Consider the following 13,589-nt stretch of genomic DNA (forward strand, 5'->3'; position numbering starts at 1 on the left):
CTGTATAAAGAAAAATATGACAATGCATGTAAAATACTTGTCATACTGGTTTACAAACTAGTCTGAAAAAGTCGGAAGTTTGAGTTTGAAGAAATTGTTAGAATCGTAGTGTTGTTTTTGTAAGTAAAATATAAAATATGTCTATATGATTGTGGGGGGAAAGTCTGAGTTAGAATAGTCCTTAACAAGCCATCTCTGTAGAAGTGCATTATCTGCATATAATACCATACTTACATGCACGGTAATGTATTAAGTACCAATTAGGATGTGAATGTTCTTTTGTTAACTTATGTTTCCTGAGGTGTTTTTTTCTTTTGGGTTCGTGGGCAAGAGAAAGGAATGACCCCTCAGAACCTTAACCTAACCAGGGACTAGATTTGTGACAGACATGTAACTGAAACTGCAGGTCAGTCAACAGCACACGAAGCAAAGAGAGACTGTGGAAACATTACAGAACAAAACAGAGAGAGGTTGTCTAAGCTTACTTGATGTCAAGTAGCCTACATTAGATATTTACAGTTATTAAGTAATCAAGATTGCATTATGAAGTTATACAAGACATATATACTTACCCTAACCATGTTAGATATATTAGAAAATGGTGAGAATACATACAAATAAAGTCTTACCTCCCAGTTGAGGAATATTCCTTTGAAAGCTGCAGAAAATGTTCATTCGAAAAAATATAATAACTAGCTACATCTCATCACATAAACTGGTAAAAAATCCAACCTAATTTTAGACAGCTCTATTGCTGCCGGTTTGCAGTGGGAAACCCTCAAGATGCTCTTCAGCGAGTGTAGCCTTTGCCTGTTTTGATCATTCACTGCCACACATCAAAACCAGCTGACACCTCCACCCCCTCCCCTCAGCTCCACCGATTGCTGGCTCAAGCCAGTAAACAATAACACAGTTAATGGACTTTTTGAATTAACATTAGTCAGTTTAACATATTAAATTATTCTAGATCATCTGCATAACATCTCCCACATAAACCAATAGGAAATCATCCGTTTGTTTTTTCATACAGTAGAAATCCGATTCTTTAGGATAGGGCAGGGTCAATGAAGACCTGAACTGGGCACAGGTCACAGAAACACATCACAGAGGATTACCACAATTATAACAGTTTTTATTATTGTCTTATTTTTCCCTCCCTTAATCAATCATCAATCAACTCATCAAATATTTCCTTCCCTTTCTTGTCTTTTATTATTTGTAGATCAGTCAGTCACAATGTACCCATGATACGTCACGGTTTTGATGCTCTCTAACACGACCACTATGGAGCTTGAATGGAAAGGCACACTGGCGCACTACATAATGTACAAATTCTACTTTGCGCATGGTAAAATAGTGAACACAACACAATTTATTATTAACACACATTTACAGATTTCTAAACAAGAAATATACCTGCTACTTTTGAAAATACAACAAATACTACTGTGAAAATACAGAATGTTTCTCTTTCAGTCGAAAGAAGTTTAGGCTGCCAAGAATAGAGATAAAATATTTGCTACCGGTATTACACCAGTGGGTCATATTATCCCACCAGTCGCTCGCTGTACTACCCGGACATTGTTTTGTGAACACCTATGTATTTGTTCTAGAGCGGAAGTGGAGCCAGGTCTTTGAGACCACGGGGACAGCTGAACACATTTTGGGAATATATTGGAGTAGGGACGTGGATTTCCGTCAGCCAATATGTCTCGGGGTTCAATTGAAATCCCCTTAAGGGACACCGATGAGGTAAGGACTAGCTACGCTGCTTTGTTTGACCGTGGATTGCTACAGCTAGCCTACTAACGTTAGCTAGTAACGTAGTATTGTCCTGTGTTTGTTGACTAACGTCAGCCAGATCGCTACCAACTTTTAAGATTATTATTATTTTTTTGTACTATCAGTCATGCAAATGATGGTTCATAACCCAGGTTTAAGTTGTAAATTGTCTATTTCTACAGTTGATATTGTCTTTCAGATCATTAAGTAAGCTAACTAGTTAATTAACGTGAGATACAAGTCTCAGGAACCAACAAAATGCAGCCACTTCTTGTCCCCAGTCAAAACATTTAATAAAATAACTTAGCCTCTGATCAAGCTTTTTAGCCATAGGTTAAAGGTCATGTTGTATGTGTACAAACTGGTGTTCACATAGGCCTGTGTCTTGTTAGTGAATCAATGACTTGTTCTGCAGGTTATTGAGCTTGATTTCGACCAGTTGCCAGAAGGAGATGAGGTCATCAGTATCCTGAAACAGGAGCATACACAGTTGCACATATGGATTGCTCTTGCTGTAAGTATGAATACACAGACTGGTATGATAATTCATTTAAGCCTTAAAAAATGTAATGGTTGAATTGATAGTTGTACATATTACTCTGTATGAGTGTTGCATCAAATACAGTTAGATTGTAATTTCTACTGTTACCTGGAACTCCTCCCTGTAGCCCTACAGGCTTTCCGCCATGTACAGTTATTTTAACAGTAACATTCCGTCTTAGGGCATACCATTGGAGAGGCGTGTGAGATATTTGCTCACCTGTGCCTGTTTGGAGACACTTTCCCATGTTGGAGAGTATATCCGTGGACGGTTCTGATAAGTAAATTGTCGTCTGCATGGCTGAAGGAAATCATTTAATCTATTTGTTAGAGGATACCACCCCCAAGTCAAAACCAAACATGGATGTCAATGTTTGCGCGCACACGCTCTGTTCTACTACCCGTCTGCAGCAGCATGCTGCCCAATTGTGAGGCTGATTAGCTAGACAAACAGGTGTGAAACACACACAAGCGAGACACAACATGGAATGTTTTGATTTGGAGGAGGGGGGGGTTGGTAGCATCTAACAATTTAATGTAATCATTTCCTGGGCACAGTCCAGGGACGTAAACAACAATTTCCTTATCAAAACTGTCCACCAACTACTGATATACTCTCAGACGTGGGAAAAGCAGACACAGGTACGGGTCGGCAAATATCTCCCATGGTGTTTAAATGTCATACAGAACTCCGGTCCAGGAAATGGGCTATCCTCCCTGGTGAGTTATGTAGTTGCATTCCCACTGACTGAGGGTTTGTTCATGGATTGTTTGTCACCGAAATTAACAAAAACATATTTTTCTTTTAGCTGGAGTATTACAAACAGACGAAGACGGAGGACTTTGTCAAGCTGCTGGAGGCGGCCCGTATCGATGGGAACCTGGACTACAGAGACCATGAGAAGGACCAGATGACCTGTCTGGACACCCTGGCAGCCTACTATGTCCAGCAGGCACGTAAAGAGAAGAACAAAGATGCCAAGAAGGAGCTCATCACTCAGGCCACCCTGCTCTACACCATGGCAGACAAGATCATCATGTACGACCAGGTAAGAAAATCTGCTTAACAATTATTGGATAATGTGAAAGTTAATTTCCCCAACACAAAAAAATCAGAAGTGTAATCTATTTGTTTGTAACAGAACCACTTGTTGGGAAGAGCCTGTTTCTGCCTGCTGGAGGGGGACAAAATGGACCAGGCTGATGCTCAGTTCCACTTTGTCTTGAACCAGTCTACCAATAACATCCCTGCTCTACTTGGTAAGTAAAACACAAAGGGCAAGATCTACCATTACAACCACAAAGGTTCACTTCCAAATAGGGCCTAACCACTATACATTTTATTTCAACAGGTAAAGCTTGCATCTCCTTCAATAAGAAGGATTACAGGGGAGCACTGGCGTACTACAAGAAGGCTCTACGCACAAACCCTGGATGTCCTGGTAAGCATTTCACTTGCACCTGTCATATTAAGATGAATAATATCCCTGGTGTCTCCTAATATACTGTCACTATTTCTCTTACCAGCCGAGGTGAGGCTGGGGATGGGCCACTGCTTTGTCAAGCTCAGTAAGCTGGAGAAGGCCCGCCTGGCCTTTGGCCGGGCCCTGGAGCTCAACTCCAAGTGTGTGGGAGCCCTTGTGGGCTTGGCTGTGCTGGAGCTCAACAGCAAGGAGCCCGACTCCATCAAGAATGGGGTGCAGCTCCTATCCAGAGCCTACACCATCGACCCCAGCAACCCCATGGTGCTCAACCACCTGGCTAACCACTTCTTCTTCAAAAAGGTGAGAGGTTTGTCATCTTATTCCTGGTATATAGTAGCATGTCTTGACCTGAGCATTGTTTATCATTCACATTGATGTACTTATTTTCAGGATTACAGTAAAGTGCAGCACCTGGCTCTCCATGCCTTTCACAACACAGAGGTGGAAGCGATGCAGGCTGAGAGCTGCTACCAGTTGGCCCGCTCCTTTCATGTACAGGTAAGCGCTAAGGCCTCAGTTTATTTTTCGGGAAGACTCTTGCTTTTCTAATTGAATGGGCATTACATCTCGCCTTCTGTGTGTTTCAGGAGGACTATGACCAGGCCTTCCAGTACTACTACCAGGCCACCCAGTTTGCCTCATCTACCTTTGTGCTGCCTTTCTTTGGCCTGGGGCAGATGTACGTGTACCGTAGAGACAAGGAGAATGCAGCCCAGTGCTTTGAGAAGGTCCTAAAGGCCTACCCCAACAACTATGAAACCATGAAGATCCTGGGCTCTCTTTATGCTACTTCAGATGATCAGGAAAAGAGAGACATTGCCAAAGTAAGTAAAACAGCTATGCGAAGGTGAACCTCACATGAAGTACCGTAATTTCCGGACTATTAAGCTCACCTGAATATAAGCCGCACCCACTGAATGTAATTATTTTAATTTTTTTTGAACATAAATAAGCTGCACATGTCTATAAACTGCAGGTGCCTACCGGTACATTGAAACAAATGAACTTTACACAGGCTTTAACGAAACACGGCTTGTAACAAAAATAAATAGGCTTTAACGAAACACGGCTTGTAAAAAAAAAAAATAGGCTTTAACGAAACACGGCTTGTAACAAAAAATTTAAAATTAGCAGTAAGCTTTAGTTGGCTTTTTGCACTGAGTCAATTCCTCACGCTGCTGTTTCCAACATCTTATCATCGACTCATTAAGACCAAGCTCCCGTGCAGCAGCTCTATTTCCTTTTCCAACAGCCAGATCAATCGCCTTCAACTTGAAAGCTGCATCATATGCATTTCTCCGTGTCTTTGCCATGATGAGGGTGACAAAATGACTACCGTAATCAGAATGATGGGAAGTTTGAGAGCGCTCAATTTAATCTAAACAGTAAACAAAAAAGTTGTTTGATCTTAACCCGTTCGGCAATTTCATTGGTCTAATGAAAGCTTCATGCCGCCAAAAAACTGATCAAGTCACAGAATGTGTTTTTTTGGAGAGAAAAAAATTGAAAGCGGGAAAGATCCATATATTAGCCGTGTCATTGTTTAAGCCGCGAGGTTCAAAGCCTGGGAAAAAAGTTGCGGCTTATAATCCGGAATTTACGGTATGTGTTTTTCTGATCTTTGTGGCATTCTCTTAACTTGTAACTCTGTAGATGTCAATCAGCACTATTGCTAAAATCAATAACATGTAATGTCTTTGTGTTCTGCAGGGTCATCTGAAGAAGGTGACCGAGCAGTACCCTGATGACGTGGAGGCCTGGATTGAGCTGGCCCAGATCCTGGAGCAGACCGACATCCAGGGCGCCCTCTCTGCCTACGGCACGGCCACCCGCATTCTGCAGGAGAAGGTCCAAGCTGACGTCCCCCCTGAGATCCTCAACAACCTGGGGGCTCTCCACTTCAGACTGGGGAACCTGGGAGAGGCCAAGGTACAGTTTAGGAGGATGGCAGAGCTGCCTGACTAGAATTAGTCATTACATGATGTCACAAACGATACTTTCGCGTATTTGAATTTGACTGCATCTCTGGAGTCTGGCAGCGAACAACAGCGCAGTGCAGAGCACACAGCGGGGCGACATGCCAAATGGCCTATTCCCTATTTGCCATAGCCTAAATGTTCAATACATATGAGGTTGTTAGACTGTTAACATAATGCAAGAGAACAATGTAAACTCAGCAAAAAAAAGAAACGTCCTCTCACTGTCAACTGCGTTTATTTTCAGCAAACGTAACATGTGTAAATATTTGTATGAACATAACAAGATTCAACAACTGAAACATAAACTGAACAAGTTCCACAGACATGTGACTAACAGAAATGGAAAAATGTGTCCTTGAACAAAGGGGGGGTCAAAATCAAAAGTAACAGTCAGTATCTGTTGTGGCCACCAGCTGCATTAAGTACTGCAGTGCATCCCCTCCTCATGGACTGCATCAGATTTGCCAGTTCTTGCTGTGAGATGTTACCCCACTCTTCCACCAAGGGATCTGCAAGTTCCCGGACGTTTCTGGGGGGAATGGCCCTAGCCCTCACCCTCTGATCCGACAGGTCCCAGACGTGCTCAATGAGATTGAGATCCGGGCTCTTTGCTGGCCATGGCAGAACACTGACATTCCTGTCTTGCAGGAAATAACACACAGAACGAGCAGTATGGCTGGTGGTATTGTCATGCTGGAGGTTCATGTCAGGATGAGCCTGCAGGGTGGGTACCACATGAGGGAGGAGGATGTCTTCCCTGTAACGCACAGCGTTGAGATTGCCTGCAATGACAACAAGCTCAGTCCGATGATGCTGTGACACACTGCCCCAGACTATGACGGACCCTCCACCTCCAAATCGATCCCGCTCCAGAGTACAGGCCTCGGTGTAACGCTCACTCCTTCGACGATAAACGCGAATCCGACCATCACCCCTGGTGAGACAACTGCGGCTCGTCAGAGAAGAGCACTTTTTGCTAGTCCTGTCTGGTCCAGCGACGGTGGGTTTGCCCATAGGCGACGTTGTTTCCGGTGATGTCTGGTGAGCACCTGCCTTACAACAGGCCTACAAGCCCTCAGTCCAGCCTCTCTCAGCCTATTGCGGACAGTCTGAGCACTGATGGAGGGATTGTGCGTTCCTGGTGTAACTCGGGCAGTTGTTGCCATCCTGTACCTATCCCGCTGGTGTGATGTTCGGATGTACCGATCCTGTGTAGGTGTTGTTACACGTGGTCTGCCACTGCGAGGACGATCAGCTGTCCGTCCTGTCTCCCTGTAGCGGTGTCTTAGGCGTCTCACAGTCCGGGCATTGCAATTTATTGCCCTGGCCACATCTGCAGTCCTCATGCCTCCTTGCAGCATGCCTAAGGCACGTTCACGCAGATGAGCAGGGACCCTGGGCATCTTTCTTTTGATGTTTTTCACAGTCCGTAGAAAGGCCTCTTTAGTGTCCTAAGTTTTCATAACTGTGACCATAATTGCCTACTGTCTGTAAGCTGTTAGTGTCTTAACGACCGTTCCACAGGTGCATGTTCATTAATTGTTTATGGGTCATTGAACAAACATTGGAAACAGTGTTTAAACCCTTTACAATGAAGATCTGTGAAGTTATTTGGATTTTTACGAATTATCTTTGAAAGAGGGATGTTTTTTTGTTGTTGCTGAGTTTAGATTGTTGAAAGAGCGGAGGGCACCAAAGCAGCGGAAAATGTCAGATGGAGCCTAATGTGTCCCCCCCCCCCCACCAATGTGGGATGATCGTAGGCCTTTTACAGCAGACATTCCGTTGTCGGGCTTATTGTTTTCAAATCTTAATTTCCCTTTTTCTCCCCAATCACCATCCAATTTTAATGACTACTCTTTCATGATCAACCATCGAATGAACCTATAGGTGTAGCAGAGTTCCATCTGTTGTTTGTGACTAGCTTAAATAAAAGCATAGTAATAATGAGGGAGAGAACAAACAATTGCGAGATAATCGAATGGGAAGTATAAACAAACCTGGTACGTTTCTGCTTTAATTGACCAAAGTGTAGACTAAATGAATTGTCAACAACAATCAGATAGGCTAAATAATCATTTGTTTTAACGTTCTTTATAACACATGATTGAACATTGGCTTAAAACAAATAGGCCTATTATCCTTAGGCTATGCATTTTGCCTATCGAACTGTAAAAATCCTAAATATACAATTAGATAAAGCAAACTATTCTTCATGACACTTAAAAACGAATGAACATTGGCTTACGCTGAAAACGAATAGGCCTATTAGGATATGCGTCTTGCCTATCGAACTGTACAAATCCTATATACAGGCCTACTAGACAAATAGTAGCCTAAATAAGTACGAAAATAACCCAAATTAGTGCAAGCTTTGATAACCTGTAGGCTAGAATATTCTGTCATTCGAGTAAGATGCATCTGGATTTGAATATAGGCTCCATTTTAAAATTCAACAAAAATTACAATTAGGAACCATTTAGGTATTTTTTTATTTATTTTTACCATGTCTTAGGCCTTCCTAATGGTTTCTGGCAAGGAACACCTGCATGTTCAACTTTTCTGCCCCAGAGTAGCGAACTCCGCAGGATGATGGACTTGTAAATGTTGACGGCGGTTTGTAGTCTGTCGGTTCTTTGCCCTGATTGTCTTTTTACATATTCTGAAAGTGACTTTGGTCAGGTCTGCTGGCTCACCTTTATCATTCGGCCTGAAACCAAAGAACTGCCAAACAGGTGAAGACAGGCTTTTCTTTCCCACCAAGAGCCATAGCTTGTTTTATTTCCTGTTATAGCATAAGGCAGACTGTACTATTGTGAAATCCCATCACACTGTCTTATTTTTGTCTGAAACTGTCGGAAAGTAGCCTAATGAATTAACAGTAGACTACACTTGATACGGCTATAATATTAGTTTTTAACTGATATCGGAGTATTTTTATAAACAAGAGAAACATAGCTCTACCAATTTTGTAAATCATTCTACAGCCTAGACTAGATAAATAACTAGGCTTTACACTGTTCAGGCCTAGCAATGTGTCCTTTATAGTGCATTCTTCCCGCCAATTCACTGACCCCTCCGTGCGCAACGCGCTCCCCCCAGACTACATTTTTTTACTATACAATCGTATATCAATGATGTTTGGACAGGATGATGTGTCATTCCAAGCATCGCCCAACCCTAGTAGACACAACAGAGCTATAAATAGATTTCAGGGGTTTGTTCTGTCTGTCCATGTTTAGAAATACTTCCTGGCTTCTTTGGATCGGGCCAAAGCTGAGGGAGAGCATGACGAGCATTACTACAACGCCATCTCTGTCACCACCTCTTACAACCTAGCCAGGCTCTACGAGGCCATGTGTGAATTCCACGAGGCGGAGAAACTCTACAAGAACATCCTGAGGGAACATCCCAACTACGTCGACTGTAAGCACTGAAGACGCACTATACGTTTTGGTTAATGTCTGTCTCCTTAGGGTGTGTGTGCGCGTATCAATTGGTCCTTTGTTGTTGCTTGCAGGTTACCTGCGTCTTGGAGCAATGGCTCGTGACAAAGGAAACTTCTATGAAGCTTCCGACTGGTTCAAAGAGGCTCTGCAGATTAATCAGGATCACCCAGACGCCTGGTCCCTGATCGGGAATCTCCACTTGGCCAAGCAGGAGTGGGGTCCGGGTCAGAAGAAGTTTGAGCGTATCCTCAAGCAGCCGTCCACTCAGAACGACACCTACTCCATGCTGGCCCTAGGCAACGTGTGGCTCCAGACCCTGCACCAGCCCACCAGGGACCGGGAGAAGGTACGGCAGAATATTAGTTGTTTTCATGTGGAGCCATAAATCATCACTGTCAGAAACAGTGCCTTCATCATTTGTCTGTGGTTGTGTCCCTCAGGAAAAGAGACATCAGGATCGAGCCCTGGCCATTTACAAACAGGTCCTACGAAACGACTCCAAGAACCTTTACGCTGCCAATGGCATAGGTTTGTTGGCCTTCACTCACTCATTGTATTCACATAAATGCTTAATACTCTTGACTGTGCTTAACTATTAGCATGTAAATACCTCAGAGTTTGTCGTCTTTTCCGTCCAGGTGCCGTCCTGGCCCATAAAGGCTACTATCGAGAGGCCCGTGACGTGTTTGCCCAGGTGAGAGAGGCCACAGCTGATATCAGCGACGTCTGGCTCAACCTGGCCCACATCTACGTGGAGCAGAAACAGTACATCAGCGCTGTGCAGATGGTAAGGCTCTGTACTGACTCATAGTACACACTGCAGGTTTTTTTTTATATTCCTTTAAAAAAAATGTTTACTTGAGTTTTATTAAAATATCTTATCCACTCTTTTGTGGCGTTTAGTACGAGAACTGTCTGAAGAAATTCTACAAGCATCAGAACACTGAGGTGCTGCTGTACCTGGCGCGAGCACTCTTCAAATGCGGGAAACTCCAGGAGTGCAAACAGACACTGCTGAAGGTGAGATTTGTGTGAAACGAAGCGTCTCTCATTCCTTTCAGTAACCCTATGGCTGGATTTCATTTGCCTGAGCTTGTTTATGTGAGAGCAGGGTGATCCTTGTGTGAGTGTCCTGTTACTAGGGTTGCAAAATTCTGTGAACTTTTTATAAATTCCCGTGTTTTCCCGAAATCCCGGTTGGAGGATTCCCGGAATCAGATGGGAATAAACAGGAAATTCAATATCCTCCAACCAGGATTTCTGGGAAACCGGGGAATTTATTGAAAGTTCACGGAATTTTGCAACCCTACCTGTTACTCATTGATGGCTCCTGAGTGGCGCAGCGGTCTAACGCACTGCATCTCAGTGCTAGAGACATCACTACAGACCCTGGTTCGAATCCAGGCTGTATCACAACCGGCCGTTATTGGGAGTCTCATATGGCGGCGCCCAATTAGCCCAGCATCGTTAGGGTTTGGCCGGGTAGGCTGTCATTGTAAATAAGAATTTGTTCTTAACTGACTTGCCTAGTTAAATAAAGGTTAAATTAAAAAAGAAAAGTGGCTGGCTGTGTCCCCAGGCGCGTCACGTGGCCCCCAGTGACACTGTGCTGATGTTCAACGTGGCCCTGGTGCTGCAGAGGCTGGCCACTCTGGTGCTGAAGGACGAGAAGAGTAACCTAAAGGCTGTACTCAGTGCTGTCAAAGAGCTGGAGCTGGCCCACCGGTACACCCTAAACTCACTTTAACACCTAAAATAATCCTTCACTTTTCTCAGCCTAATTCTCTCTTCTCTTTTTGTCTCAGGTATTTCAGCTACCTTGCCAAGGCAGGTGACAAGATGAGGTTCGACCTAGTGCTTGCCTCCACTGAGGCCAGGTCAGTTTGAACAAATATCTCCCCTCTAAAATCCAAATTCAGGCCAGTACTTACTTCATAGCCTTCAGTAAATCAATAAACCACTCTTAGCCAAAATTCAGATCATATCTCAGGGGAATTTAGAGGGATGACAGCTGAGCCCAGCCATCAGATGTCAGGCTAAGCCTGGATTGTGAGCTGTGTTTGTGTGGGGGCCGTTGCAGGCAATGCTCTGACCTGCTGAGTCAGGCCCAGTACCACGTGGCTCGGGCCAGGAAGCAGGACGAGGAGGAGAAGGAGATCCGGGCCAAGCAGGATCAGGAGAGGGACTTCTTGCGCCAACAGATGCATAAAGAACAGGTCTGTCTATAGCCTGGGATGTCACATCTCCACAAGTCCCTCATCCCTTCTATGTTGTACTTGTAAATCATAATGGATAAGAAATTTAAGTACAGACCTTACTTGAGCCTGTGATGTCTTGAGTAACACGTTTCTTTGGTCCACTGTAAATGTATTCCTTTATAACAGTGTGACTAACCCACTGACCTTGTCTTCCTACTGCCCCACCAGGAGGAGAAGAGAACCAAGCAGGAAGAGGATCAGAAGAAGCTGCTGGAGCAGAGAGCCATGTATGTGGAGAAGACCAAGGGTCTGCTCTCCTTCGCCGATGGAATGAAGGAGGAAAGGAAAGAGAAGAAGAAAGGTGGCGGCCGAGTGAGTGTAAATGTGTCGAGAACAGCTAGTGCAACGCGGAGGTTTGGGTTGATCAATGATTAGCTCATGGCACATCAGATCGATATGAATCTCAAAGAAAGGCTCTAGGGTGCAGTGTGACTATATTGTTTGTTTTGTTCTCCCCAGCGCAAGAAAGGGGGTGACTTTGATGAGTTTGTCAACGATGGCTCTGATGAGGACCTGCCAGTGAGAAGGAGGAAGAAGAGGAAGGGTGGCAGCGGGAGTGAGGAGGAGGGCCGCAAGAGGAGGAGGAGGTGAGACTGCTGTGGAAAGTGTTTTATTTGTAGTGACCGGTAGGAAAATGGCCTGGTGTGAGTGGCACTGTGACTGTGTATTTCAGACCCAACAAAGGGGGTGACGATGGCAGCGATGACGAGGAAGGAGGCTCACGGCCCAAAAAGCAACGCAAACCCAGAGCGGGCGGCAAGAAGATCCAAAGGGTCAGTTAAATCTAGTTAAATTTTGTCTTTCTAATGGTATTTGTTTTTAAACCAAATGCCCGGCCTTAGGCCCAGAGTTGTAACAGTTCTGTTTTTGTCTAGGCCGAACCTGTCCCACCGTCTCTCAAAGGCAAGATCAAGTCGAAGGCCATCATCTCATCCTCCGACTCTTCATCAGACGAGGATGGGCTGAAAATTGCTGAAGACCGGTGAGGGCATAAACTCATTCGTACATAAAATGCTACATGAAAATACAACTCCGAAGGGTTTTGTGCCACTAATATATCATGATTCTTTGTCTGTTGACCACCCAGAAACCCCAGAGACAGTGGTTCAGGTTCTGATAATGAGGGCGGCCACAAGAAGCGCATCGCCTCTGACAGTGAGTCCGACGGGGGCCGGAACCACTCTGGCAGCGAAGCTGGAAGCCCCCAACGCTCCGAAAACTCAGGTAGCGACTCAGGCAGCGACCGTCCAGTGAAGAGGAAGAGAGTGCAGAAGCAGTCTGACTCAGAGCAGTCGGATAACGAGAGCAAGAGGAGCCGCTCTGGGTCGGAGAACGAGTCCCGGCCAGGCTCACCGGCCGCAGCCTCTGGCTCTGAAGCAGGTTCTCCGGCAGGTTCTCCGGCGGGCTCCCCGGCAGGCTCCCCACGCCGCTCTGACAACGGATCAGAACCAGGGGGCTCTGCCAACGAGGCCTCCAACCATGGCTCTGGCTCTGACAGTGACTGAGGCTTCAAACTCAGAACGGACTTTTTTCCTACTGAAAAAAAAAAAGTTATTTTGACATTGATTTTTGTAGAGGCCTTTTTGTTCTGTCTTGGTTTGTACCATGAAATTGAAATGAGCACATGCAGTGTAGCTTTGTAGCCCATAATGTGGGTTGTCTTTAATAGTTTTTGGTCACCAGACTGTTAAGACTTTTGCATTGATGCTGTACCTCATGTCCTTTTGTTTTGTTGATGATGGATGGGAAATGTGACTTGTAAGTATTCTGACAGCTGTAACCCATATTTTATATCTTAAAATGATTGGAAGAGGTGATGTCATGGAAAATTTTTAAATTTGCCCAGAGTTGGGACAAATTCTATGTAGATAATAAACAAACACAAAATAAATATGAGGTTTTTTTTTCTTCTATTTCTGATGATGAAGCTGCTTGTATGACATTGGAAAACAACTTGACACTTATCTTCTGATTATGGGGTAATGTTGTAATTGTTTTGGCTGCATTTGCCTTGTTTTTGTATCAACATGCCCTCTGCCATTCAGAAAAATATTGTTAGTCATGTTGAGGTGAATAAAATGCCATATTACAAGTTCA

At 44.3% G+C, this 13,589-nt stretch overlaps 1 protein-coding gene across 1 annotated transcript; it reads left to right on the top strand.

The window, feature by feature from the left end:
* Window positions 1–1,657: 1,657 nt before the first annotated feature.
* ctr9 (Ctr9, Paf1/RNA polymerase II complex component, homolog (S. cerevisiae)) lies at window positions 1,658–13,589 on the top strand. The gene is given in 22 exon segments (NM_001173654.1): window positions 1,658–1,752; window positions 2,198–2,296; window positions 3,132–3,371; window positions 3,465–3,582; window positions 3,675–3,764; window positions 3,850–4,106; window positions 4,197–4,304; window positions 4,394–4,630; window positions 5,517–5,735; window positions 9,028–9,211; window positions 9,306–9,580; window positions 9,675–9,762; window positions 9,873–10,021; window positions 10,138–10,254; window positions 10,814–10,959; window positions 11,040–11,111; window positions 11,315–11,450; window positions 11,661–11,804; window positions 11,952–12,079; window positions 12,166–12,265; window positions 12,368–12,474; window positions 12,580–13,589. Coding segments are annotated over 22 exon segments (3,477 nt in total). The 5' UTR covers window positions 1,658–1,707; the 3' UTR covers window positions 12,998–13,589.

This window comes from Salmo salar, chromosome ssa26, assembly GCF_905237065.1.
Source record: "Salmo salar chromosome ssa26, Ssal_v3.1, whole genome shotgun sequence".
NCBI lineage: Eukaryota > Metazoa > Chordata > Actinopteri > Salmoniformes > Salmonidae > Salmo > Salmo salar.